Source organism: Monodon monoceros, unplaced genomic scaffold (genome assembly GCF_005190385.1).
Source record: "Monodon monoceros isolate NGI ecotype Baffin Bay Population unplaced genomic scaffold, NGI_Narwhal_1 Super_Scaffold_18, whole genome shotgun sequence".
Lineage (NCBI taxonomy): Eukaryota > Metazoa > Chordata > Mammalia > Artiodactyla > Monodontidae > Monodon > Monodon monoceros.
The window spans coordinates 152,717,558-152,744,432 of NW_021703774.1; the positions used below are offsets into that span (position 1 = coordinate 152,717,558).

Consider the following 26,875-nt stretch of genomic DNA (forward strand, 5'->3'; position numbering starts at 1 on the left):
AGGAGCACAAGAGCCCCCCCAGAGGCCTCGCCACATCGACATATGAGTGTGTCACCTGATCTGGCATTGAAGCGTGTGGGCTGAGAAGTTGGATGGCCCGCATGGAGCCTTGACTCTGGCACGTACTGGCTGTAACACCTTGAACAAATCACCTACCCCTGCTTGAGTTTCTTCACCTGGAGAATCAGGATGATGCTTGCTTCACTGGATACTTGGGAGGGCTGAATGAGATGACACTTGTGAAGTGTGTTTCGCAGGGCATGTGTGCTGTGAGCTGCTGGGGCCTGGAAGGAAGAAGGTGCAGGACAGACCACACAGGAGCCATCTTGTCACCAATGAACATTTATTGAGTGTCCACATGTGCACAGCTTTGAACTGGGCGATCACAGAATGCACTGGGGGAGGGAAGGGGAGAGGGAAGCAAGGGATCAGGTTCATAAGAAAGGTAGTCCCTGCTGGAGCCGCCAGTCGCGTCTCTCTGCAGAGAGGAATCACAAGCAGGGGTGGGAGTTAAAGCCAGGCACTAGGATGGTGATGGGGTGCAGTCACTAGGGAAACATGCGGATTCTGGGTAAGCATCCCTTCGGTTCCTGTCTCCAGCCAGGCCATGTGGCACCAAGGGGACAGGGATCAGATGCTCAGGTGTCCAAGCAGGGAAAAGGGCAGGCAAAATAAATAACTCCCCAACCCTCATTGTCACTCTGCTGCAACACAACACAAAAGCTTAGAGACCAGGATCCAAGGGCTCCTGGGTCCCCTCAAGGAAGCTCAGGTGGAAGGCTTCCCGACCCCCCCACCAGGGCTGTCTGCCCCAGGTTGCCCCGGAAGGCTGGGGCAGTTCAGACCCTGGGTCACTGAAGTTGATAGGAAGAATTGTGATGTCAACGGCCTGAGCCTGCTCTCTGCCCAAGGGGGCCAAGGGCAAGAACCAAATGGCCAATTTAAAGGACGTGGACCTGGAAGTCCAGAGGGGCACCACAGTCTAGGGGAGCCCACGCCCTGGCCGGCAGGGCACATGGGCTGAAGCAGCCAGCTCCTGCCAGCCCTGTCCCATCTGGGGGCCTCCCTCCTGCGAGGGAGCCAGACATCGGGCACAATGACACCTAGTGCCGCCCTCCCTGCGGGCTGCTCCAACCTCCCCTGGCCTGGCGGGAACAGCCATGCTGATTTCCAAGCCAATCCCTGCCCCTGAGCGGGCCCAGGGGGCGTGACGCAGTTCCTTACACTTGAAGGATGGGCACCATGCCCTCACCCTCGGAAAAGCCAGAAAGCTGGGATGTTTAGCGGGGGGAAGTTGGGGGAGAGGGTCCGACTTGGGGGCTTCAGGGGAGATGCCTCCTCCCTCCTTCCCTTGCCGCCTGCCCCCGGGTCTGTCCGCAGTGGATGCCCCCTCAGGGCTCTGCCAGGCATTGCTCCAGGGCAGCCATGTGGTAGTGGCTGGCCGTCTCCTCGCCTGCCTGCAGCCTCATGGCCTCCCGGCACAGCCGGTTGGCCCGTGCCAACTCAACCAGGACACCCTGATAGGCGGCTACCATTTCAGGCTTGACAGAGTTGGGGCTGACGCTGCCCAGCAGCTGGAGCAGCTCCTGTGGCCAGCGGGAGCGCAGGGCGGCGGGGGCCAGCCAGGGCAGCAGGGGCACGCAGCCTGTGAAGGCCTGCATGCCCAGGAACCAGAGCTCCTGTAGATCCGCCCAGATGCCCTCGTAGTCGGGGGACAGGGCCAGCACTGCCTGGTCTGAGCCAGGTGTGGCCCGTGCTACGTGGGATTGCGACAGGAAGAGGATGGCAGCTGCGAAGAAACCTCGGGACGCTGGTGTTCCCTGAAGAGCTGGAAGGCAAGGAGGGAGGGGGGCATGAACGAGCTGCCTCACCAGCCCCTTCCCTTCCTGGTGGGCATACTCAGGAGCCGAAGCATAGCCTGGAATCAGCCTGCCTGCGTTCAAACCCTCCCTCTGACTTCAGTGTGTGACCTTGGTTAATTCACTTTTCTGGGTCTTGTTTCTTCACTAGTAAAATGGGGCCAAGAGTGCTAATCTTAGAACTCTGTCGTGAGAATGAAATGTAATAATCTTGGGACACTGCCTCGTGGTCGGACCCTCCTGTAGCCTGAGTAGTGATGGGAGCTTCCGCTGGGCCTCGCACTTTGTAGGCTGAGGAGGGTGCAGCAATTTGATTCTCAGGCCAGAAGAGGGTGCCAGAGGGGACCATGGGCTGGGGTCCAGGCTTGGCTCGCCTGCCTGCAGGGTTTCGGCCCCTGCACTGCAGATGCTCTCCCGGGGCTGTTAGGCTAACCTGGTGGCACTTGTGGGTAAACCAGCACTGTGGCTCTACTCAGGGGCTGTGGACATGCAGCCTGGATCTGAGGGAGCTCAGGGGCTAGAGGGAAGGGGGGAGCTCCTGGTCTACTGGGACGTGCTCCCCTTCCAGCTGCCAGGTACCCTACTGGGGCCCCCACACACAGGGAACAGAGGCAGCTGAGGGTACAGGCTCATTACACCCTGTTCCCAGGCATCTGTGCCGCTCCTCCAACCAGACAGATGGGGTACAGGGAACAGGCAGGGACAGAGGGACCCAAGCAGACACCCACGGCCAAAGTGGGAGACACAGAGGGCTGGCAGGGGGCTGAAGCGGATGCCCCTCCCTACCGCATGCAGCCAGAGTGAGGTGGGAGGTGGGGAAGGTAAGTGCACAGGAGCACCGAAGCCTGTCACGAGGTGCGGTGCCGAGCACAGAAAAACCTCAATGGAGAAAAGTCATGTTTCTGACTCAAGGCCTGGGAGGGGGCGGCTCCACCTTGAAAACACAGAATTCAGATTCCTTGGGCTGCTGGGGATTCCAGGTGCTTAAGCCTGTGCCTTCGAGCGGGCCTGTACTTACACCCACCAGACCTTGCCTTAAAAGGCTTCAGAAGGAAGAAAACGTTATCATTTGGGGAAGAAGGGTGGGGTGGGGCGGGGGAGGGAGGCGCACTTCAGAGATTTCCTTGACTGGAAAATTCTGTTCAGAATTTCAGAAAACGATGACTTATGCCCAGAACACAGCAGGTCCACCCAGGTCTTCTGCTTCCATCTGTTAGGACTGGGTCCCCAGGGCTTACCTGGAGAGGTGCTAAGGAGCCGGGCCATGAGGAGGCCCAGGGTGGCCACATTGGCAGCCAGAAGCAGCCTCCCCTGCTGCTGTACTAGCGCGGGCAGCGACGCCATCAGGGTGTTCATTAGAGAAGTGAAGCAGGCATCTCGCCTGGGGAGAAAGGGAGCGAAAGATGGGAGGCGGGAGATTAGTGGAGCCAGACCAAGCCCTGAGGAAACCTGGGATGCTGGGCTCCCAGCTTTACCAGGCCAGGGTTTGGCAAGAAATTAGGCAGCAGGGTGAACAGTTAACTTTGGGCCCCATCCGTGGCATCTGGGGAGCAGAGACTGGGTTATGGCTGGAGCAGGTAGACATACATGCCCAGAGGGCTTCCACATATACCAAATCCCTGTGTGGGGTGGCTCTCTCTTCCATTCTGAGACCCTTTCATTCTAACACTAATAGGAACCGATGGGCACAGGGAAGCAAAGTAGGAGACCGAGATTTGGGGCAAGTTTGAGCAGGACCCCTGCTTCCTCCAATTCCTCCCCGGCCTCACTTGATCAGCCCCGGTGCAGTGACCACAAGGTTGAGGAAGATGTGACAGCAGGTCTGCAGGCTGATCTCCACGCTGTCGGGCAGCACTGAGGTGTCATGGCCAGGGGATGTGAGTTCCCACTGCTGCAGGAAGTACTTGCACAGAAGTGAGGGGGCCCCCTCCTTGATCAGGATCTCCCGGGGCCCATCTTCGACTGTCAGGTGGCACCAGCCGGGCAGGAGGAGCCTGGGGGTGTAGAAGGGACAGATGTGTGTGGGGAGAAATGAAGGCACCAGGATTCCCTTTTTGGGGGGGCACCCCATCTAAGAGAAAGGGAAGTAGGGGAGAAGGAAAACACATCTTTGTAGGCACTGCAGAAAGAGCACAGGCCTGGGCTCAAACTTGGGCTGTGAGTGTGGGTAAGTTACTTTAACCTCCTTTAGTCTCAGTTTCCTCATCCTGAAGATGTGGATGAGACTTCTGTCCTAGATTTGCTGCGTGGACCAAATGAGATCAAGATGGTAAAGGGTACAGTAAAATGCCTGGCGGGCAGCAGGTGCTCAATAGCAGTTCTCTCTTTACAGAGTAACCTGGGTTTGGCAGGTGAGACTAGGAAGCCCAGGTGTCCTGAGGGAACAACCCCTCACCCCACCCCCAACAAACAGAAATACTACCACACCTCAGGCCCCCGTCAGGAAGCCCAGCACAGCCCAGTGTGGGGAGAGGGGAGGTATCCGTGTTACTCCTTCCTTTAGCACATTCTGGCTGAACAGACCATAACTACAAACTCACCGGAGAGCATCCCCTGGCCAGGTGGGCCCCGGGGTGGTGGGGGAGATGGCCAAGGTGGCCACCTGCTGGGAGAGGTCATTGGCCTCCTCGGCCTCCTCGTAGAGGGTCTTGGCATAGCGGACGAGGAAGGGCAGCAGCTGGCAGACCTCCTTGCGCAGGGATGAGGTCTCTTCGGCTAGCCAGGCACCCAGGATCCGCACGGAAGCAAACACAAAGGGCTCCTTCTGCTTCTCTGGCCCCACCTGTTGCCAAAGGGCTCCCCTGAGATGGAGCAGGACCAGAGGACCTCCCCTGCCTGGCCCGCATGCCGGCCAGGCTAGGAATAACACAAGTGGAAGGGAATGCTGGCCTGTGAGCCCTGCAAAGGCAGGCCCTGTGTACCCAGAAGCCAGCGCATGGTTGGGACACACTCAACCGGGGGCTGGCACAGAGCAGGCCCTCAGGGCATGCCTGCTGAGGGAACTGGACTTTAGACAACATGCCCCTGCACTCGCTGGGACTCAGCCTCTAAAGCATCTCAAGGCTAGAAGGAGACTCACAGGTCCAAAGCTAAGAAAACACTCCCTCTACAGTGGCTCTGACCTGGGATGGGAGGCCAGGAGAGAAGCCCCACTTTGGGCTAAATCAGAAAGAATGAGACAATGGGAGCTTGGCACGGTGTGTGGGGTATGCAGCTGGAGCAGGCTACTAAAGAGACCGGAGTGTTGGGCTTCCCTGTTGGCGCAGTGGTTGAGAGTCCGCCTGCTTTTGCAGGGGACACTGTTCGTGCCCCAGTCCGGGAAGATCCCACATGCCGCGGAGCGGCTGAGCCCGTGAGCCATGGCCGCTGAGCCTGCGCGTCCGGAGCCTGTGCTCCGCAACGGGAGAGGCCACAACAGTGAGAGGCCCGCGTACCACAAAAAAAAAAAAAAAAAAAGAGACCGGAGTGCTGAGGGAACATCTGCAGGACAGGAGAGCTGGACTCTCAGGCAGGAGGGATGTTGGGGCAGGTGATCAAATGGAGTTAGCAGACCGGCCACAGAGGACAGGAAGCAGGCAGCCCTGCTCCTTTTCCCTGTACTGTTACAAGTTTGTATGTGTGTGTGTGTAAGGCCATGCTGTAGACTGAACAGAACAGACTGCTTCACTTTCGTGTGTGTGGACCAGGGGGAGGGTTGTGAGTAGGAGGTTTCTGTGTTGTGTGTGTGCGTGTGTGTACTGTGATGGGAGTGCACATATGGCGTGTGGTATGGTGCTTGTGTGGAGGCTCAGGGAGGGAGAGGGAGGCTTGGCCACACACTACTCCCTGGAGTGCTGCAGGATCAGCCCTCCGTAGGTAGGTAGGAACGTCTTCTGTCTCCCCATACACCCAGGTTCGGGGTTTCACTGCCCCCTTTCCCTTGCCTTCTGGCTCCCCCTCCCACACTGGGCCCCCTCGGGTGGGGCACTGCACCCTCACCTGCTGCAGGTAGTGGATGACAGACCCGATGGCCTCCTTCATGACGCTCACAAGCTGCACCTTCTGTGGCTCCTTAAGCAGTGACTGCTCACAGCGGGTGCACTCCTGGATCCCCAACTCCATGAGGGCATAGCAAGCGGTCACCACATCCTCTTTCACCTCTGTGCCTGTCTCCTCCAGTGCCAGCCGCACCTCCACGCATGCCAGATTCACCAGCAGGGCCAGGAATTTGCTCCCGGAGTTGCCCGCTGGGATCCAGTCGGAGCCGCAGGCGTGCGCCAGGCGGGCTGCCAGCTTCAGTGCTGGGTTGCGCTGCCAGGAGCTCAGCTTGCTGCCCAGGATCCGTGCCAGCCCGGCCTGCAGATCCCGGAGGCATTCAGAGGGCACAGTTGTTGGGGGCAGAAAGAGGGGCAGCAGCTGGCAGAGCTCAAACTTGCTGGCATCCTCGGCTTTCTGGAAATCTTCGCTGAGGCCCCGCAAAACAGCCAGCAGGTCAGGCTCCCCCTCTTTCCAGCACTGTGTCTCAGCAGCGGCCAACAGCCCCACCAGGAGTGCCAGGGCCTGGTCAAAGCCATAACCATGCCCCAGGTATGCCTGACACAGGGCAGACACGGTGCCACCGGCAATGAGGTGTCGGGGCCCACGAGGTGTGCCTGCCACAGCTGTCAGGCACTGGTAGGTGTCATCAATCATGGAACGGCGGGCAGCATCGTCAGGGTCCCCCCGGGCTGTGAGGAAGGTGCTAAGGATGGGGATCTTGTTCAGGACCTGGGGATGGGCAGCTAGTTCAGGGTCACTGCAGAAGCAGGCCAGCAGGGCCACACCCAAGGCCCGGAGAACATGGTCGGGGCAGCCATCCGGTGCCTCCTTGGTAGTCAGGAGACGATTGGGGAAGGTGAAGCCGACAGCATCAAAGATCCGCCGCCTAGTTTTGGCATCGATGTCACCTGCTTTGACTGCCTTGGTCACCTAAGGGAGGTATATGCTATCAGCAGGATGAAAGGAAGGGGTGGCAAAGACTGTCCCCTGCACTCTGGGGGTTGACCATTAGCAGGACTAGGTTATATAACAAGATTCACTCTGGGGTCAGGAGGTCTCCCAGAGATCACTTCATCCAGCTCCTTCCTTCTCCCCAGAGGCAGACAGGTGTGACCTCTGGGATCCCTCATCTGTGATCCCTGTGGAAGGGAGGTCAGGTCCTCCTCAACTACTCACTCTACTGTTTCATTACCTGGTTAGTTGGGAAGTTCTTCCTGATGTCTAAGCTAAATTCTTCCTGATGTCCAACACATCCTGAGTTGGAAGAGGCTTAGAACTCAGTGTTTAAAATTCTCCAAGGATTTGGGGTCCCTCCCTAATTGCTCTCTCCAGAGAAGTCTCTGATCCACTCCCGCCACCTTCTCAGGGGAAATGGCTCCTGTGTCTCGCCGCTCTGCCTGTCAAAACATTTCCCCTTACATTTCACCTAAACACCTCCTCTGCTGCAGTGTGAGCCCTTGACTCTGGAGCCTTCTCCCTGTTGCCATGGCAAACAAGCAGGCTGTACTCCCTCCTCCCTTCATCCCCCCCCCCACCCCTTCCCAGCACTGCAGCTCCTGTTCTGCTGTCCCCAGCTTGGGTTCCTCCAGGGCTAAGCCCCGAACCAGATCCTTCACCCGCAACCTACATACGCATCCTGGCCATCCCCTAGGACCCCTTCCCAGTCACTTCCAGTCTGCTACTCTCTCCACCTCCAGAACAAACATCCCCAGCCCTCAGGTATTCTGCACTAGTTACTGCCTGCTGCTGCAACCCTATGAGTCAGCTCCCATCTGCTCTGGGACGCCCCAGAGAGCAGACCCACTCAGCTTCCTCCAAGGCTCCTAGGGCCACAAGCTTTATTCACCCCCATTCTCCCCTTTGCTCCCATACGCAGGGGAGCCAAAATGAGTCCACAGGTAGGTGCCTTGGGCCTTCTTTGGTGCCTCCAGGGTTACCAACACCACCTATATATCCTTGGGGACTTGTTGACCCCATTCCTAGGGAGCCCAACCACCCAGCCCTTCCCACCTCCCAACTGTCAGTCAGTTCCTTACTAGCAGCAGGGCTGCAAACTGCTCGCTGTCATTCTTGGCCTCACGGAGGGCTCCCAGGTAGCGCTCCAGGGTGGGGTTTCGGCCCTCTGCCTGGTTCAGAGCTGGCTCGCAATCCGAGGCCATGATGCCCGCCTTGCCCAACTGTGAACACAAGAGGGACTGAGCATCCCTCTGCAGAGGAGGGGTGGGAGTGGAGGAGGGAGTGGAGGAGGGAGGGAGTGGAGGAGGGAGGGAGGGAGGGATTAGCACAGAGGGAGGGGAGGATCAGAAGGGATGGACTCCTCAGGACTGACCTCCCTTGGGGGAGCCCCTTTAAGGGGCTGGACCCTCAAGTCCTTAGGGATGAAGAAGGGACCCTGGTCCAAGGTCACCTCCGGAAAGTGGGAAAGAAGGACCATGCATCCTGCTGCTCAGCTGGACAGCTCTCCTCACCAGTCTCCTGGGGGTGGGAGGGGGCTGGCCCCACTGCTCAGCTGCTCCCTGGCACCAGAGGCCAGGTTTTGTTTCCCTCCACCAGGCGTACAGGGAGGGAGTGGTGAGGACAGACAGGGAGGAATGGAGACATACACGGGTGAAGTTCGATTATCCGGACTCAGGCTGGCATGAGGGAAAAGGGCATCCTAGGTTTCCTTTCCCCTCCCTTCTTCAGGAGAGACAGGAGACAAGCTTCAGCAGAAGGGAGGAAGCAAGGTGCTAACCAGGGAAAGCTCAGAGGGCCCTCTGGAGACCCCATCCCTCCAGCCAGGGCTCTCAGTCGCCCCCGCAGGCTCCTTGCCTCCTCTCCTTTCCCTCCCTCGGGCAGAAGCTGCAGCAGCGGAGCAGCAGAAGCAGCAGCAGAATTAACCCCTTGCGCTCCCTCTCCTCACCCTCCCCGTCCGGCTACCAGCCTGTGGACGCCGGCAGGGGCTGGAGAAGCAAGAAGGGGTCCCGGGTAGCTCCCAGGACAACGGAGACTCCAAAAGCCGGATAATCGAAGAGGGGCAGCTGAGATGGGGAGATGAGAAGGGAAGGAGGGTTCCTGACGGTCACCACCTGTCCCGCCGCAGCCAGGTCACAACACGACATTGATGAAGTCACGACAGGGCGGCGATGAGCTCACACTTCACGATGGCGCGGTTATGTCACGGAGAGATCACGGCAAAACCACGACATGGGACAGCCCCCAAAGATGACAGAGCAAAATTTTAAAAAAGATATAGCTATATATTGAGAAGGGCTGTGGCAAAATGGAGTCTCGACAAGGCACGATGATGTCGCGATATGGCGCGATGGAGTCGCGATAGGGTCCCCGGGGTGTGTCGGCATCGATAGGCGCCGGCTCGAAGTGGCCCCGGCTGGGATGTAAGGGAGGGCTTGAAGGGGGCTGAGCTCACCAGGCTGCGGCCCCGAGCGGCGAAGTCTTCTCCGAGCGCGGTGCTCCGGGAGCCTGGGGCCGCTGCTCACGCCGCGTTGCCCACTCCCGGCTCCAGGCTGCTGCAGCTCCACCCCCACCCCCGCAGCGCTCTCGGCCAATCCGCGGCGGCCTCACTCCAGGCTCTAGCCAATGGCACAGCTGGGCGCTAAGCCGTAGGGGCTGCTGCCGTTGCCGCCATCTTGCTTGTGGGTATTGCCAGAGTCTGGGGCCTGGGGCTCGCGCAGGGCGGGCGAAGGTGCAGACCGCTTCTGGAGAGCGGGAGGCGACAGCCTGGGGACGCAGGTTCCTTCGCTCGTGCGTAGTTCTACCCCCCAGCACTACCCCTCCTCCCCCTCGGGCTCGCGGCTGGAATTGAGCTTCCGGGGGGACAGGAGGGCTTGTTTAGCATCAAGAGTGTGTTTCCGGGTTGAGTCCGGGAGGTGGGAGGGGGCGGCGTTTCCGGCCGCCGTCGCTGTCCAGGGAGGCTGAGGCCAGAGTGAGCTGTCCGGGTGGGGACCCCGCATTGCCTTCTTCCTTTTCCTCCTCCCCCGGGTGAGGGGAGCGAAGGTTGGGGCCCCGACCCCATGGACCTGGAGGAGGCGGAGGCCGCCGAGAGCCGGGGCCTCGCTTTGTGGCCTTGAGCCCCGGTAGGTGGCCGGGGGCGGCTGGCTGCCGGGGCGAGTACCACGAGCTCAGGGGAGGGGCAAGAGGGACGGGCTGTTTCTGGGGGTGCGCTGGCCGGGTGTTGGGACCCGGAGGTGGCGCTCCTGGCCCGGCTAGGGCAGCCAGCTGCTTCTGGCTTTGTAGGTGCGGAGCTCGAGTCTCAGGCTGAACCCCGCTTCTTTCGGGCCCGGGCCTGGTCTTGCGGCTCCCTCCATCCCCAGACAGACAGACCAGCCGCGAGACGCTGCTGGCCTTCTTCCTCCCTACCCGCTAGCTTCACTCTCTGGTGTTTGTTCTCCCCACCAGGACAGCAAGTTGATGCTGAATAAGGGGGGCGGGGCTGAGCACTACGTGTAAATTACGATGCGAAACCTGCCTTATTTAGGACTTGGAAATTATGCCCTACCGAGGGGTCGTGTGGTGGCTGCAGTGAGCACAAAGGTGAAATAAAGGAAGTCAAGAGAAAAGACCTCAGGCGAGATTCCAGGAAAGCTTTGCTTTCTTTCCTCTCACCGTGGTTGTGCGCAATCGAAGATAGATGCAGTTGGTGAAGAGTATTAGCTGACTCTCCTTGTGCTTTCTTATCTGATGAACAGACTGGAAGCTAGGAACAAATTGGAAACACGACCTCCCAGAACAATCTGTTCATTTTTCCAGCTATTTGGAAAACAGTGTCTACAAATATAAGCAAAGCTATTCATGGCAGTCTGTTCTGTAACTTTCCCAAATATCTGAGACTTTTTTTTTTTAAGAGCTTTATTCTTAATTACTCATACCAGCTGAATAGGCTGTTTCAGACTTGCTCTGTCGTTGTTCAAACATATCTTATCTCTGGGTACATAAATGGAGTTCCACATATGTAGCTGACAGACTGAACTATGATACATTCCCCCATCAACCTGAAGCATTAAGTAAACATTACCCCCTGCGCTGTCTGAACAGCTGCTGTAACAGAGAGTGCTTTTATTTCGGGTGTACTTGTAACGCCCTAAATGCCAGAACTCTTGCAAGCTTTTCTAAATTTTCATTTGTCAAGTATTGTGGAGGTGTGTGTTCTCTCCCTGGGCTGTTTCCCTTTGATTCTATAACAAGCCATTTGGATCTTGGTGATGTGGTGTTGTTCCTGCCTCTGGTCAGCAAGCCTTTGACTGGACCCTAGCAGTGATTTGTGCCCTTAGGCAATTGTAGGTTTCAGAGGAATGACTGGTTGGGAGTTCACATGAAAATAACTGCCTCTCTCATGCATGGTTTGTGAGACATTGCCCTTCTAATCAGCTTGCTAATCCAGTGGTGTTTATTACTCCCATTTCAAAACCTATTCATTTCTTTTATGCTTCTATCGCCCACCTGCCACACTATTGATGACAGGTGTTGAGTCACCTTGAATTTAAAATCCTTTTGTGGTAGGCAGAAATGTGTTGGGTAAGATTCATATGCACACACGTGCACACACACGCACACACGCACACATGCACACTCATTCATTCCATCTTGGGAGGCTGGAAAAGTTGCAGCATATACTTTCTAACTTAGGCTCCATTTCATAATCTTTTGAGCATGTGTCTGACCTGCACACTTCCTTTCTGCCCCCTGCTCCCTAACATACAATGACAAACCGCTAGAAATAGGAATGGATGGAAGTGAATGAGAAAGATGAAGTCCTTCAGATGCTTAAGGCTCAGTGAAAGCTTTTTCTTGGGTGGGCTTTACCTTAGTTTTGCAGTTCTGTGTGTGTTTGTCTATTTCCTGGTGTTAATCAGTATTGATATCCAACCCATACAGTGCTGGCTGGGGCTGGGGTTGTCAGTCTGTGCCATTTTCCAGATGTGCATGACAGGTGCATATTTAGGACAGAAGATTTTTATTTTTATTTATTTATTTTTTGCTGCCTTAGGTCTTCGTTGCTGTGCGCGGGCTTTTTCTAGTTGCGGCGAGCAGGGAGGCTAGTCTTCATTGCAGTGCGTGGGCTTCTCATTGCGGTAGCTTCTCTTGCTGCGGAGAACGTGCTCTAGGCACGGGCTTCAGTAGTTGTGGCGCACAGGCTTAGTTGCTCCACGGCATGTGGGATCTTCCTGGACCAGGGCTCGAACCCGAGTCCCCTGCATTGGCATGCGGATTCTTAACCACTGTGTGGCCAGGGAAGTCCGGGACAGATTTTTTTTTTTTAAACATTTGTGAGGAAATTGTGGCTTAAGGGTTTTTTTTAAATAAATTTATTTACTTATTTATCTATTTTTGCTGTGTTTCTGTGCGAGGGCTTTCTCTAGGTGCAGCGAGCGGGGGCCACTCTTCATCGCGGTGCGCGGGCCTCTCACTATCGTGGCCTCTCTTGTTGCGGAGCACAGGCTCCAGACGCGCAGGCTCAGTAGTTGTGGCTCACGGGCCCAGTTGCTCCGCGGCATGTGGGATCCTCCCAGACAAGGTCTCGAACCTGTGTCCCCTGCATTGGCAGGCGGATCCTGAACCACTGCGCCACCAGGGAAGCCCGGGACAGAAGATTTTTAAATTGCTTCTTCAGAACTCAGTCAATCCTCGTAATACTGCCAAGGTTTATATAATAATTTATACAATATAGGGAAGTTGTGTAAGAGAGAAGAAACTGATGGAAAGTCATTTTATCTTCTGGAAGGGACCTAAATCATTTGGTCTTTAGATTATGGAGTAGCCAGCATAGTGCCTAGTACAAAATAGGGGCTGTGTAAATCCTTGTTGAATGGCTATATGAATTTAAGTCAGGAATTGCTAATGATTCTAAGGATCAGGGAGGTGACATCAAAGTGTAAACTGGATAGAATTTAAAGATAAGAGTGGTGGGGACAGTAGCAAACTGGAGAGTGCATGCCCTGCCTAAAGACAATCACATTAAAATTTTTAAAAAACATGGCTAGAAAAGCCTTCAGATTAGTTTACCTCTGATGCTCTAAACTCTTCTTTTCATGGGTAAGAAAGCGTATTTGTATTGGGCTTCCCTGGTGGCGCAGTGGTTGAGAGTCCGCCTGCCAATGCAGGGAACATGGGTTCGTGTCCTGGTCCGTGAAGATCCCACATGCCGCAGAACGGCTAGGCCCATGAGCCATGGCCGCTGAGCCTGCGCATCTGGAGCCTGTGCTCCGCAATGGGAGAGGCCACAACAGTGAGAGGCCCGCGTACCGCAAAAAAAAAAGAAAGCGTATTTGTATAAAGTCACAAAGCTGTTAGTAGCAGAACTGGAACTGAAGTTCAGATCTTTTTTTTCAGTCTGGTACGCTTTCCATTGTTCCACATAGATGATGTTAGATTAGAAAATATGGAATATAAAGTGTTTCAGTTTTACAGTGGATTCATTTCATATCCCTGGCTATGTTTTTATCCTGATAATTATAGGCTATGCCAAAGCTCAGCTTTGAAATTTATAGGCAGGTATGAGCAGTGAAAGACAAACTTGAAAATTCCCTTCTCCATAATCTGTCACACTCTCTAGCACTCTGCATTTCGAGGAATCAATTATTAATTACTTGGCATATAATTTCTTCTTTTTCTGTCTTTCTAGTGGACTGGTTCTGCCTGTCTGGAAGGCCATGGAGAAGCTGGGAATCAAGCCAAGCTGTGCTTCTTGGATTTTATCAGGATTTTGTTGGCAGACATCTGTGAAGTGGTTGAAAAGCTTGTACCTGTTTTATATTTGCTTCTGCTTCAGTGGTCTGTGGCTGTCAACAGGTACCATTTTCTTTATATAAGATTTTTGAAAAAGTGTACTCGGTGTGAGTCTTTCAGTTCATTTTAAAGACTAGTAGGAGCCAGAAAAGCAACCTGCTAATTGACAGAAGTGGTCATCCTTTAGCTGGACACTTAGTTTGTTGGGTTTATTTGTCTGTTTTGTTTTAAACCAAAATTTAAATTGGGTTCTTTCTCTCTCTTTTTTTTTTGGCCGCTGCCAGTCAGCATGTGGGATCCTTAGTTCCCCCACCAGGGATTGAATCCGTGCCCCGTGCAGTGGAAGCATGGAGTCTTAACCACTGGACCGCCAGGGAAGTCCCTGGGTTATTTCTCATAAAGGAGGATTGGCATGATCATTTTGAGATTTGATGAAGATGTAATGAAAAGAAAAAGGTTTCAAAGTTACAAGGACCTGGGTCCTGGAGCTGGATGTTTCTTTCCACTTAATAACTATAAAACATTGAGCAAGTTACCTATTGTCTGTAAGGAAACATAAGATCTACCTCATAACTTGACTTAAAACATAATATAATTAAAGCGTGTAGTACAATTCTCTGAACATAAGTGATACTTGGCTTTCTTTCCTTTCCTGAAGGAATCTACACTCTATACTTAGAGGGAGAATGTGTTCCTTGCTTCTTCCGTAGAATGGGGTTATGCTGATAGATTTTATAGAGTATGCTTTCCTCCTAGAGATTATTTCACCAGTCTGTTACCTCTTGCCAGGAAAAAGTGCCAAAAAGGCTAAATCTCAAAGAATATCCTTTTTTTCTGTCTTTTTTTTCCTTTTCATTCTTTTGTTGACATTGTACCTTTCAGAGTATGAAATGTGAGGAAACAGCAATTTGAGAATGACTTCTCAGTATGTTGCTGTTCTGGGCAATGACCAAAAGACTTCTGTTGTAGAGACCACTGTCTGGGATAACTGATCCATCTTTTGGCCCCATAATTAGAAAAGTTTCTGTTGCTTTCCAAAAGGAGTTGGTGGCCATGATCTTGAGAATCAAGTAATTACTGTATTTAACAATTTCAGTAACATCAGCTTTGGGGTTTTTGTTGTTTTGCGGTGGTGGTTGATGATTGCATAATTATAGCAGTGGAAATTGCAGTTGACAGAAAGCTGACCTAAATGTTTTTTACCCAGATGATGCTTTGCTGGGACAGCTAACTATTTCAAGCCAACATTTTATGTAAGATCATTTGAATTAAATAAGTAACTGATTTAGCACCATCAGAGTAGGAAAACCACACTTTTTGAAGTTCACCTACCACATACCAGACCCCTGGTTGTAAACATTACATGTTCCATTTAATCTTATGATAACCTGAAAACAGATAGTTTTATTTTGTAGTTAGGAAATTGAGGCCCAGGGAGGCAAAATGACTTGACCAAGGTCATACAGCAAGAACATGACAGAGCCAGGAATCTAAACGCAGCTTTTTCTACTCTAGAGCTCACGCTTTTTTTCTTCTGCTATGCTGCCTTCCAACCACAGGTGATCTTTTGGAGGACCAAAGACAGTTTTTTTGCCCTGAACGAGGATGAGCTTGTTATTTGAGGGATTCTGAGTATAGGGGAGGAAGAAGCATTGCTGAGTGTTTCTGTATTTGCCAAGCTAGTTGGTTAAACATGGCACTGTGGTCTCACTGGGCTATTCTTTAGTATCCCTTGAGCCTGGTGCTTCAAGACAGCACCCTAAGGAACAGATTGAGTATAAAGGTACAAAGGTGGTATTGGTAGGAGTGGTTATGATGGGAATTAGATTGTACCAGTTCCATTTTGGAAAAGTTTGGAGCTTTTATCATGGAAGAGCCAAGAGCCATATGTGTTCAAACTGAGGGAACATGCAAGCAATACATGACAGACAGATTTTTTTATGTATTTTAATTTATCAGAGCTCTTTTACATCAATTTTTTAAAAAACACAGTGTCCTAATAGCAAAAATGAATGAGACATAAGCAGAGTATCATAAGAAATTAAAATGATTTATAAAACATTAAAAAAAAAGTTCATTCTCATTACTAACCGAAGAGCTGCGGATTAAGATGAGAAATCCTTTTTAACCTATCATGTTGATGAAAATCAAAGTAAAAATATCTAGTGCTGCCAATAGTCCTCCTATTGTGCTGGAGAGTTTGAACAGAGAACTTTCTGGCATAAATCAAGATCCTTAAAAAGTTCATATTCTTTGACTTAGTAATTCCCCCTTTAGGAATTTACCTCAAGGACATATTTAGATGGTTGTGAATGAGAGCAGTCATCAACACTTATTTATTCTGTGTTGCAAAACGTTGCTACAACCTGCCCCACAATAGGAGTGGTGAGATTATGGCATGTCCACATGGTGGAATATTACCTGACTTAAAAATTCACATTTTAGAAGAACAAGTACATGGGAAATGCTCCTAATGTTAAGCGTGAAAAAGCATGATATACAGTTGCATATTCATATTCAAAATTGGTGTCAATTTTGTGAAAAGAAAAAAATATTTTTATGTAATAGAAGGTCTGAAACAAGATATATAACTAAATGTTTATATATTTTTTGAGTAGTGGAATTATTATCTTTTTATACTTTTCTGTGTTTTCCAGGGTACATGTTAACTCTTTTTATAAGTGGGGGGGTAAAACCTATCTGAAGAAGCAACAACAAAACAACAGCAGCAAAAACCTATTGTAGGTAGCCTGAGTCAGTATTTATCTACTCATGAATTTGTTTTTTATCGGAGCTCTTACGTTTTCCCTGATAAAATACATTCTTGATTGTTTGCTGTTGTCTTTAGCTCATGGATTATAGAAATTATTCTGAAAAACTAAACAAAGCAGCTCTCCAATTATCCCCATTCCTGTTTATCACTTAGCAGTTTCTCCATCTTTGGGAGAGCCCCAGGTACCCACTGACTTATGTATAGTGGGCTTATTTTTTATTTCAGCTTTGGGTTCAGTGCTGGAGCCCACTGCTAGGAAGCAGTGATTACAATTTGATAAAAGATGCTCTGTGTTTTCCTTGTGAGCCATTGAATTACTATTTTTTTGTCTAACGTTATTGTTACATGGCTTAAAATAGCATTTTGGACCTGGGGATTATCAGTATCTGGAGAAAAACATGAAGTGACCCCAAGAATTTGGAAATTCCTATTATAGATTGTCAGCTTCTTGAGAGCAGAGATTTTGCCTGTTGCTCACGCCAGCTATTTCTAGCAAGTACCAAGGGCTTGACCTGTAGTAGATGCACCATAAAAATATTTGTTGACTGAATAATAATTTAGCAATAAGGGAATTGTCCTTTGAGAAACAACAACAATCTATCAACAATTTAATCAACAATAATTTAATAATTTAAATAAATATTTAAATAATTTAAATAAATAATTTAATAAAACAATAATTTAATCAACAATTAAAATCAACACAATCTATCGTTTGAGAGTTAAAGCTTAAAATGAACACAATCGAGGCAAGGGTATGTGAAGGCACTTTAAAGAGACATAATGCCTTTGAGAACAACAAGATCTGATTAAAATATTCACAAATATTTTAACATCTAAAGAAAGAATGTGTGCATCTGAAGAGTTAAATATGGCGCATGCACAGGAGAGGGCCAGAACCAGCATTGGAAACCTAAACCAAGGAGGGTCACTGAGGCTGATGTACTCCAGAAGCTAACAATTGGCTATGAAAACTTTTATTGTTATTCCCTTGCTTCTGGGAAATAGATTACAGAGTTAGTTAATAAGTATTTTGAGTACAGAGAAAAAGAATCCAATTCAGAACCAATTTTTGAGAACTTATTAGGAGTTTGGTCCTGGCCTAAGCATGAGGGTAATAAAGATGAGTACAGGGCTTCCCTGGTGGCGCAGTGGTTGGGAGTCCGCCTGCCGATGCAGGGGCCGCGGGTTCGTGCCCCGGTCCAGGAAGATCCCACATGCTAGGCCTGTGAGCCATGGCCGCTGGGCCTGCGCGTCCGGAGCCTGTGCTCCGCGGCGGGAGAGGCCACAGCGGTGAGAGGCCCGTGTACCGCAAAAAAAATAAAAATTAAAAATAAAATAAAATAAAGATGAGTACAACACAATTCCTGCCCTGGAAGAACTCCCAGTTTAATGAGGGAGATAGATGTATAAATACTATGATGTGGTAAGTGAAAAGACAGAGGGATACCATGCCCTGAGTGCTACTGCAACCAGAGAAGCATTTAGCTTAGAGATGAAGGGGGAGAACTGAAGAATTCTCTCCAGAGAAACTGATGCCTGAACAGAAATTTGAAGGTTGAATTTGAAGGATTCGAAGGGTATTCCCAGGCAATGGGATTGCGAGAGCAAAAGCACAAAATTATGAAACAGCTTGGTAAATAAAGGAAACTCTATACGCAGTTTAGTGCTGCTGAAATACAAAGAGCAAAGCTGGAATGGCAACTCCTGAAGAGGTAGATGGTGGCCAGGTGATGAAGGATCTTGTATGCCATGGAAAGAAGCTTTGATTTTAATCTTTTAAGGCAGATGGTCTACAAATTTTCTTGATTATGTACTTATATCCATAAAAAATGTTGAAGATGTGCCCCAGTTTTTGTTTGTTTATACATTATAATAAGCACCATTGTACTAATGTCTTATGTTTATGAGAGATGCCCAAAACAAATATAAATAGTTTTAATATTTTCTTTTCATATCCCAATGATTTGTTTTGTGCACTTCTGGTAAGCAAAAACTCTACTTTGGAGAGAATTGCCTTAGGAAATTGGGAGCTATTGAAAACTTTAAGCAGAAGAGTAATACTGGTAAATTTCTAGAACATTTTTGCTGGAATATGAAAGAATGGTAATGGTGGGGATGGGAGAAAGATGGAAAGGGGAGGGAGGTCAGGGCTAGAGGTAAGGATATCTGTTAGAAAGCTAATGAAATAGTAGTCCAGGAGAAAACTGATGAGGCTCTGTGTCTTCAAGGAACCTCTCTCTCACTGGAGAGAGTAATTTTACGCAATGCAAATCAGTAGATTTAGGGGTAAGTAGATGGGTAGAATTTAGGAGTTCTATAGTAAGAGATTAGATGAGGTTATTTATTTTTTTAATTGAGGTGTAATACCACTATTTAATTCCAGAACAGTTTACTCACCTCCTAAAAGAAACCTCATACCCATCAGCAGTCATTCCCTCTTTCTCCCTCCCCTAGCTTCTGGAAACCACTAAGCTACTTTTTTTTTTTTTTTTTAATATGAATTAGTTCCTCAAAGTTGTTTATTAATTAATTTATTTTTGCTGTGTTGGGTCTTCGTTTCTGTGCTAGGGCTTTCTCTAGTTGTGGCAAGTGGGGGCCACTCTTCATCGCGGTGCGCGGGCCTCTCACTATCGCGGCCTCTCTTGTTGCGGAGCACAGGCTCCAGACGTCTGTGCAGGCTCAGTAGTTGTGGCTCATGGGCCTAGTTGCTCCGCGGCATGTGGGATCCTCCCAGGCCAGGGCTCAAACCCGTGTCCCCTGCATTAGCAGGCAGATTCTCAACCACTGTGCCACCAGGGAAGCCCCACTAAGCTACTTTTGGACTCTATGGATTTGCCTATTCTGGACATTTAATATAAATGAATTCATACAATATGTGGCCTTTTATGTCTAGCTGCTTTCACTTAGGGTAATGTTTTCAAGATTCATTCATATTGTAACATGTATCAGTACTTCATTCCTTTTCATAGCTGAATAATATTTCATTGTATCTATACCTAGGAGTGGAATTGCTGGATCATATGGTAACTCTTTGTTTAACTTTTTGTTTGCTACAGCTGCTGCACCATTTTATATTTCCACCAGCAATGTATTAGGGTTCCAATTTCTCCATGTCCTCACCAACACTTGTTACTGTCTGTTTTTTGATTGTCATAGAGGAGGTTGTTGAAGGTTAGAAGAATCAGGGAAGGCTTCGTGAAGGAAATGGAACTTGGCTTGGGCCTAATACATATCCACTTTGCAGACAGACAAACTGATACAATTAGAAACAAGGACTGGTCAAATAACCAGATGGGTACAGATTATTTATTTGTTGTATTTTTATTATTATTGCTTATTCATTCAACAAATGTTTATTGAGCCAGGCACTGTTCTTTGTGAGGGACCTCTAGCCAGGTTCCTGGCTTAGCCTTCCCAGTCAGGGAAACTTTCTGAATGAGCAGACCACATTTGCTGTCTCTATTCTCCCACCTCTGTCCTCTTCTGAATCCAGTGAGGTCTGGCTTCTGCCTAAACCTTGGCTTTTACCAAGGTAACCAGTGACTTCCCTAGCTTGACACCTTTACTTTTTACCTTACTTAACATCTCTGCTGCATTTGACACCTTTGACTACTTTCTTGATACCCTTTCCTCAGTTGCCTTAAGTTACAGCATACTTTTCTTTGCTCTCCCTCACAGCTGATGCATCGCACTTTCTGATTCTTCCCACACTTCCTTCTCAGCTTGTCCCTTAAATGTTTTGTTCTTCAGGGTTCTGTTTCTACCCTTTCTTGTCTCACACTTCTGCGCTCTCCCTGGGCAATCTCATTCTTTCCCATAATTGTAACCTGTGTGCTCACTACTCCCAAGTCTATACGTGTTCATTCACTTCTCTCCTGGGCCCCAGACCACATAGCCACCTGTATGTCACACATCTCCAACTGGATGTCTCCCAGCTACCTCCAACTTAATATATCAAGACTGAACTCACGATCTTTTACCCCTCTTCCTCCTTTATTCCCTGTAGCGGTGCGAAGATCACCTCTACTCGTATACTTAGGTAGAAATCCCTGAAGCATCCTGTACTCCTTTTTCTCTTCCACATTCAAATCGCTTTTCATAGAGTGCCGTTTCATGTTTCCACAGAGTACTCCATTCCTCTGCCTATGCCATTACCATTCTCTCTGATGTATTCTTTTCTTAAAAAATAAATTTATTTATTTATTTTTAGTTTTGGCTGCGTTGGGTCTTCTTAAAATTTTTTATTTTATTTATATATATATATATATTTTGGCTGCGTTGGGTCTTCTTTGCTGGGCACAGGCTTTCTCTAGTTGCGGCAAGCTGGGGCTACCCTTCATTGTGGTGCATGGGCTTCTCACTGTGGTGGCTTCTCGTTGCAGAGCACGGGCCCTAGGCGTGTGGGCTTCAGTAGTTGTGGCACGTGGGCTCAGTAGTTGTGGCTCGCGGGCTCTAGAGCGCAGGCTCAGTAGTTGTGGCGCACGGGTTTAGTTGCTCCGCGGCATGTGGGATCTTCCTGGACCAGGGCTCGAACCCATGTTCCCTTCATTGGCAGGTGGATTCTTAACCACTGCGCCACCAGGGAAGTCCTGGCAGGTGGATTCTTAACCACTGTGCCAACAAGGAAGTCCCTGCCTGATGTTTTCTGATTCAGGTCAACATAAGCTCCTTTCTGGTGCTTTCCCTGAATGCTTGATTTGAACTTGTTCTTTAGTGTTCTCATAGCGTCTATATATTTCTCTATTATTATGCCGTATTATACTGTGTTGGTTTTAGGCTTTGTGAGGAGAGGTTCAGAGTAGGTTTTGCCCTAGAATGTGGTCTTTCCTCCTGAAGGCCTTTCTAGTGTCTGCTGGTCTGTGTTGTTAATGTGATTTCTTCACTTTGGCAGAGCAGGAATTCTAAAATGCTCCTACCTCCTACCCCAGCACTGCTTGACCTCTAGTGATCCTGTCTCCTTCTCATCGATGTAACATCTAGTATATGACAAACCTGTGCCTTTATGTCCCAGCCCTGAGCCTTTTGGGATCCGCTCTTTTCACAGCTCCTTCTCCAGTGTCCTGCTACTCAAATTCTAGCCAGATTCAGATCTCTGCTCCTTGGGCTTGGTGAGAACCCTCTGTTCTGTTTGGGGTCCAGCTTTCTGTGCTGTGGTTGAGAAGCTGTCCCTTAAAAGAGAACTGGGCAATTATGGGGCTCACTTCAAGTTTCCCTTCTCCCAGAGATTGTAATCTTGCACTGACTATTATATTCTTATGGAAAACAATTGTCTTAAGTATTCTGTCCAGTTTCGTAGTCATTTATGGTAGATTGTGAGTCTGGTACCAGTTCCATCATGGCTGGGAGCAGAAGTCTGCTATGATTACTTGCTTATGTGTCTACTTCATGAAACTGTTTTACTCATAGTTACATACCTAACATATAGCATGTAGTAGGTAGCAATAAAGGTTTGTTGGGTTAACCTAAAGATAATGCTAGAAATAGGACCACCTTGGAATATACATGTTAAGGAGAATCAGTCTTTCATACTCTGTTTTTCAGTATTGGCCAATTAAGTGGGCACTTCATTTCCCAGGAAGGTAATTTTTGTTCTTTTTTTCCCCTTTCTTTGACTCTCTCCGTGAATGGAAGAGCGATTTTTCTGTTTGGTGATATTGGAAAAGAATTCTGTTGTGTGGAATGGCTAGTCTTCAGGATTTTCATGTATTCTCACCCTGCCATGCTCTAACTGGTCTGCCCATGCCAAGACAGCCTGCATTTGTCCAATTGGTAAGTTTAATTCAGTGTAGGAAAGTATTAGGAAGCCCGTTTGTGATTGTACATCTAAGTTATGTTCTCCAGTCACCTTACACTTACAAAGATGGTATTTTGGTCTCCATCTACCTCTAACTGCCAGGTTTTATTTTTTTCATTAGTCCTAAACTCTGGATGGGAGAGATTAATTATCACCCTCAGCCCTCACAGAGACTGCAGATGGGACAGAGACAGCTTCTGGCTTAGCAAGAGGTCTTCCTCCACTAGTTGCCAGTCTCATTTTGTTCTTATAACTGCTCGCATTTGCCCCTGGCAGACAGAAGGCACCTGAACTCACTTTCTTCCTTTGCCCCCACCTTTTAGTTGTACTTTGAGGGCTGTAGCCCCTGTTGTACCAGTCAGACCAAGTGGTATCTTTTGTCGTTGAAGAGAATAATATATTTTGAACATGCATTGGTCTTATCTTTAGGAGAAAAGCATTTTCCAGAGAGTTTTTGGGTGGCATTATATCCCTGCTCTTCTTGTATCTGCTGGGCACCTCATTTAAGGTGGATGACTAATGGAATACACCTCATAGCGATGAGCCTTCCGCAGGAACTTTCTCCTGCCAAACTGTCCTATATTCTTAACTACATTGCACTACAGGAAGGTAATAAATTATTAATCCTAAACCTGTCTCCTCAGATTGTGATAATGACTTGAGTATATCGCAGCTGGGGGAGGTAGAGTTTTCTGGTCGTTAACATAAACCATGCAAGCTTTTTGATTGTAAAATTCAGCTAGCATTGAGCAAGTCTATGGGATCTTTTTATATCACAATTTAATTGACTTCGGTAAGACCAATCAGAATTATCTAAAGTTAGCTTCTCTCCCAATGAAATGAAGTAATTGTCTCTTGCTTAAATACTCTTCAGTAAAAGAGAATCATCTTAAGTCCTTCTCTCTAGCTAGGAAAACTATAATTTTGGTGGGTTCTTTTTGCCCTTTAGAAACATTATGCAAACACAGACTTATTTCCTAACTTGTGTGATAAAGTGAAGAGGGTTAAGAAAATGGCATAATTGGGCAGTAAATCCAGTTCAATTTAAAAGCTGTCTTAAATTGACTCTCCTTAGGAATTCCTCAGAGAGGAAATAATACAGTAGTGGAGGAATTTATAAAAACAGAATAATTGCAGGACCAAAGCAAGGCCTTGGTCCAGACATTGTGTGGAATCAGCAGGAACATGATCAAGACTGTGTGTGTGGTTACTCTTTGGACATCTATTCTCAGGTGAGTAGTATTGAACAGTTTGGGTTAAAATGCACAGCTCTTGGTTTGAGGGCCTGCCCTTTGAACTTTCTTTCTGATCCTCCATCCAAGAGCTTCCGTAAGAAAAGTCAGCCTGTGTGGTTAAGATCCTTTAACCACTTTTGATTCCAGACACTACTGGATATGTTTTAGAGAGAAGTTGTAAGAATTGGTCTTGACCACCTACCTAGTTCATCAGCTGAGCAAGAAACAGGAGGCAGAGTGGCCAAGAGCATGGAGCATGGACTCAGGAGTCAGACAAGCCTGTATCTGGGTCCTGGTTCTATTATATAGTGGGTGGTATTACTGAAACCCACCTTTCATCAGGTTCCTCATCTACGAAACAAGAATGACGGTGCCTCTGATGGGATTGTTACGGAGATTAAATGGAATGTTCACACAGAGTGCTTAGCCTACTCCCAGGTGCATAAATAACCATTCAGCAAATGTCAGTAGTAGTCATTATGATGTGATGACATAAAATCCTATTTGGTTAGACTCTTGTCTTATCCCAAAGTGACCCCGTAGGCAGTAGGTTTGAGGTGTCTGCTGGCTTTTTAAACCTCTGTCCAGTGGGATGTCAATCCCCACATTTTTTTAAAGTATACTGTAGGCAGCTGGCCTTTCTGCATTGTCAGGGAAAGTAGGCCTCCATTCAGGCCTGAGGTTGGTTGAAGCCCATGACAGGGTGGGCTGTGTTGTGCATCTCCTGTAATTGTAACATGCCACTAAGGAGCACGACTGCTTGTTGGCTACTTGTTTCCTCCTTCAGCCAGGGATACTTTTCCTCTGGAAGAGGACTTTGTTCTGCTGCCATGACACCATCTGGCCCTCAGCCCTGGTTCACTTCCCCCAACACTGATGATATGCCCATGTTTGGCAAACTCTTGTGCTAGGCCAGATTGGCTTTGTCTTTTAGTCAGGGCAGTGTTTTGCCTGGGGCTACTTCAATAGCATTTTTTTGGATTTTATGTCAGAAGTAGCTTGCAGAGTTACTTCCTTCCATCAAAATGTATTTATTGGGTGCCTACTATCTTAGGCATTAGAAATGCAGTGGTAAGATGGACATGGTCTCTGCCCTCTTGGAGCTTGCAGTCTAGTGATTCCTTGGCCATTACTAGGGAACAGAAGTTCTCTTCAAGAGGGATGATGTTACTGGTATCAAGGTTCCCTTCAAAGAGGCTGAGAGTCTCAAGGTAATTCAGTGACAGGAGAGACCCAGTTTTACTTGCAGAATCCTAAGAGACTAGGGAATTTGATGTCTCAAGCTGGTCTCAATAGAGTAACCATCTGCTAAGAATTATGTAGGTGAGTCCCCTGTCTATTAATGCAGTATATCCAGCTTTCCTTTCAATCCAGCCCACTCTTGCCACCATTAATAACCCACATCCCTGAATAAGCAGCGAGGGTGGTTATCTGGAGATTTGGAAAAAGTGCGACAGCTGCAGCCCTTGCCCCAATTTGGAAGTATATGTGTGTCCTCTGGTGATTTCATGGGTATTAGATATACCCAGTCAGTCAGCTCTTGAAACTCTTTTTTGCATCAGGTTTGTTACTTTAGGCCCTCAGGTGAACAGTTCCAGTGCAAGGCAAGCACCAAATTATATAAATTTTGAACTTCTTTGGTCAGTCACAAAAGGAAACTGTAAAATACCCTGAGATGAGATGGAATTATGAATGTCCCTGAATGATGAGTTAACTGTCACAGGCGCTGTTCTAGGAGAAATAAAAGCAGAGAGGAATGCTGGCCAAGGCCTATCCAGCTCCACCAACTGCAGACTCTGCCCCTGAAGATGGACGCCTAGTGTAGCTCATCCCATTTCTCCTTTTAAAACTCTCCCAGCAAATGACAGGATTTTTAGGAATGCTTTCTTTCTTCCAACTGGCTTAAACGTTATGCTTTGATTCTAATCGAGCAGCAATTTAAAGTAAAAGCTTATGGATTCTCTCACTTTTAGGTAATAAAGGGAATCACTCGTATTACCAGATGTGGGAGATGGGAAGTTTGTATTGATTTGATTTTACTTCTGTACTCTAATTTCAGATTTAGGTTTAAAATTTTAAAGGGACTGCCATTCTGCCTATTAAGAAAGGGCTTCTCTGTTTTTTTTTGTTTTTTGTTTTTTTTATACAACTCAGTGCTTATTGTCCTTAACTGTGGGCAACCTGAGTCAGCTGGAAGCTTATGGAAGTAGGCCTGGTAGAATGAATGAGTCTTAATCAGAATAAATGAAGCAACCTTGTAGAGAGAAGCTGAAGAGCTAGGTTCCACCTGTGAAAGTTGCATCCTGCTGGGTCAGTCTGTGGCTTTTGGCCTGAAGGAAAACAGCCCCCTGTGCTGAAGCAGTGCCAAGCTTCTATTCTGCCTGTGCATTCTACTTCTTCCGTCTCTCTGGCTGCTCTAGCTTGCTTCCTTCCTCCCTCCCTCCCTCCCTCCCTCCCTTCCTCTTTAACCCTTTCTTTTTTGATTTTAAAAGCCACACATGCTTAATGTAGAAAGTTTAGGAAACGATTATTCCAGATAGAAATAACTACATCCTGCGAATTCCATTGCCAGAGATGACCATTGTGAACCTGAGGCTGTAGTTTCAGGCGTATCGCTGGGGAAGTTCTGTTTGTGAGAGCTTGCTTGCTCTGCTCAGTTACTGGAGGCCGCCATGGCACCAGCCATCTCTGGACCTGGTAGAAGGGAGATATTCTGTTCTTGCAAAGGCCCTGTCCCAGCCTGACAGAAGCTCCTGGCTCTTCCTGTCTAACTGCTTGGTTTTCAAAATTGCTCTCAGCTATGCTCCCCAGAGTATGTGTATAAGCTGCACCCTGACATTTCTCATAATGCACTTTTGAAATAATGGGGTGAATTTTCATATTACCCCTTCTCAGAAAGGTTTAAGGGAGGGCTTGACCTCTAAGCTCAGGTAAGTAGATCTTGAGCAAGGTTATTTGCCCAGGATAGTCAGGCCGGAAGGGAAGGTTTTCTGGCTTTTCCACGGAGACTTTCACTGATGAGCATACCCTTCTTTCCTTCCCCAAGCTGTTTTGATTGAGCTCTTCCGCCCCCACTCCTTTGTGTCTCACGTGGCGGCTGCCTCTGTCAGGAGGGAGGGAGAGGCAAAGAATGAAGGCCCTCTGTGTGTGGTGTGTCTTTAGGGGTTTCTCTGTGTGCCTTTGCGGGGTGTGTGTATGTGTGTGGAGAGAGAGAGACAGAGAGACCAGGCGCATTTGGGCATCCTTGTTCCCCTGCCTAGAATTAATGTCACTTTTAAGCAGCAGAGAAATATTGCCATTTTACAGGTGAGGATAAGGAAAGGCCAGTTTCTCTGTGGCTAGACAGAGTCTGTACTAGATAATTGGATAGTAAGGAATGTTTGTTGACCATTTTGCCAAGATTTTTATTTCTGTCACACATTCTGTGGAATGTGTGAATTACAATCAACTTGAAGATGGAAGTATAGGA

The 26,875-nt window shown here is 48.6% G+C and overlaps 2 protein-coding genes across 4 annotated transcripts in view; one reads left to right on the plus strand and one right to left on the minus strand.

The window, feature by feature from the left end:
* Nucleotides 1-326: 326 nt before the first annotated feature.
* On the minus strand, nucleotides 327-9,395 carry NCDN (neurochondrin). Of its 2 annotated transcripts, XM_029231075.1 has the most exons (8): nucleotides 9,286-9,395; nucleotides 8,945-9,012; nucleotides 7,913-8,053; nucleotides 5,838-6,806; nucleotides 4,400-4,641; nucleotides 3,629-3,853; nucleotides 3,098-3,240; nucleotides 330-1,828 (listed from the first exon to the last, which is right to left on the minus strand). In XM_029231075.1, the coding sequence occupies exons 2-8, from the start codon at nucleotides 8,975-8,977 to the stop codon at nucleotides 1,392-1,394; spliced, it is 2,190 nt and encodes a 729-aa protein (XP_029086908.1). In that variant the 5' UTR covers nucleotides 8,978-9,012; nucleotides 9,286-9,395; the 3' UTR covers nucleotides 330-1,391. The 2 variants fall into 2 exon arrangements, with proteins under 2 accessions (XP_029086909.1, XP_029086908.1); XM_029231076.1 differs by lacking the exon at nucleotides 8,945-9,012 and having other exon boundaries at nucleotides 327-1,828; nucleotides 9,286-9,389.
* Nucleotides 9,396-9,527: 132 nt separating this feature from the next.
* KIAA0319L (KIAA0319 like) overlaps nucleotides 9,528-26,875 on the plus strand; it is a 109,209-nt gene continuing 91,861 nt past the window's right edge. The window contains exons 1-2 of one of the 2 annotated variants that reach the window (XM_029227879.1): nucleotides 9,528-9,620; nucleotides 13,498-13,664. In XM_029227879.1, coding sequence (XP_029083712.1) covers nucleotides 13,526-13,664 — 139 coding nt within the window. In that variant the 5' untranslated portion in view covers nucleotides 9,528-9,620; nucleotides 13,498-13,525. Of the gene's footprint in view, nucleotides 9,621-9,750; nucleotides 9,953-13,497; nucleotides 13,665-26,875 lie in introns of those variants that run through there. The other variant, XM_029227878.1, reaches the window with a different exon arrangement.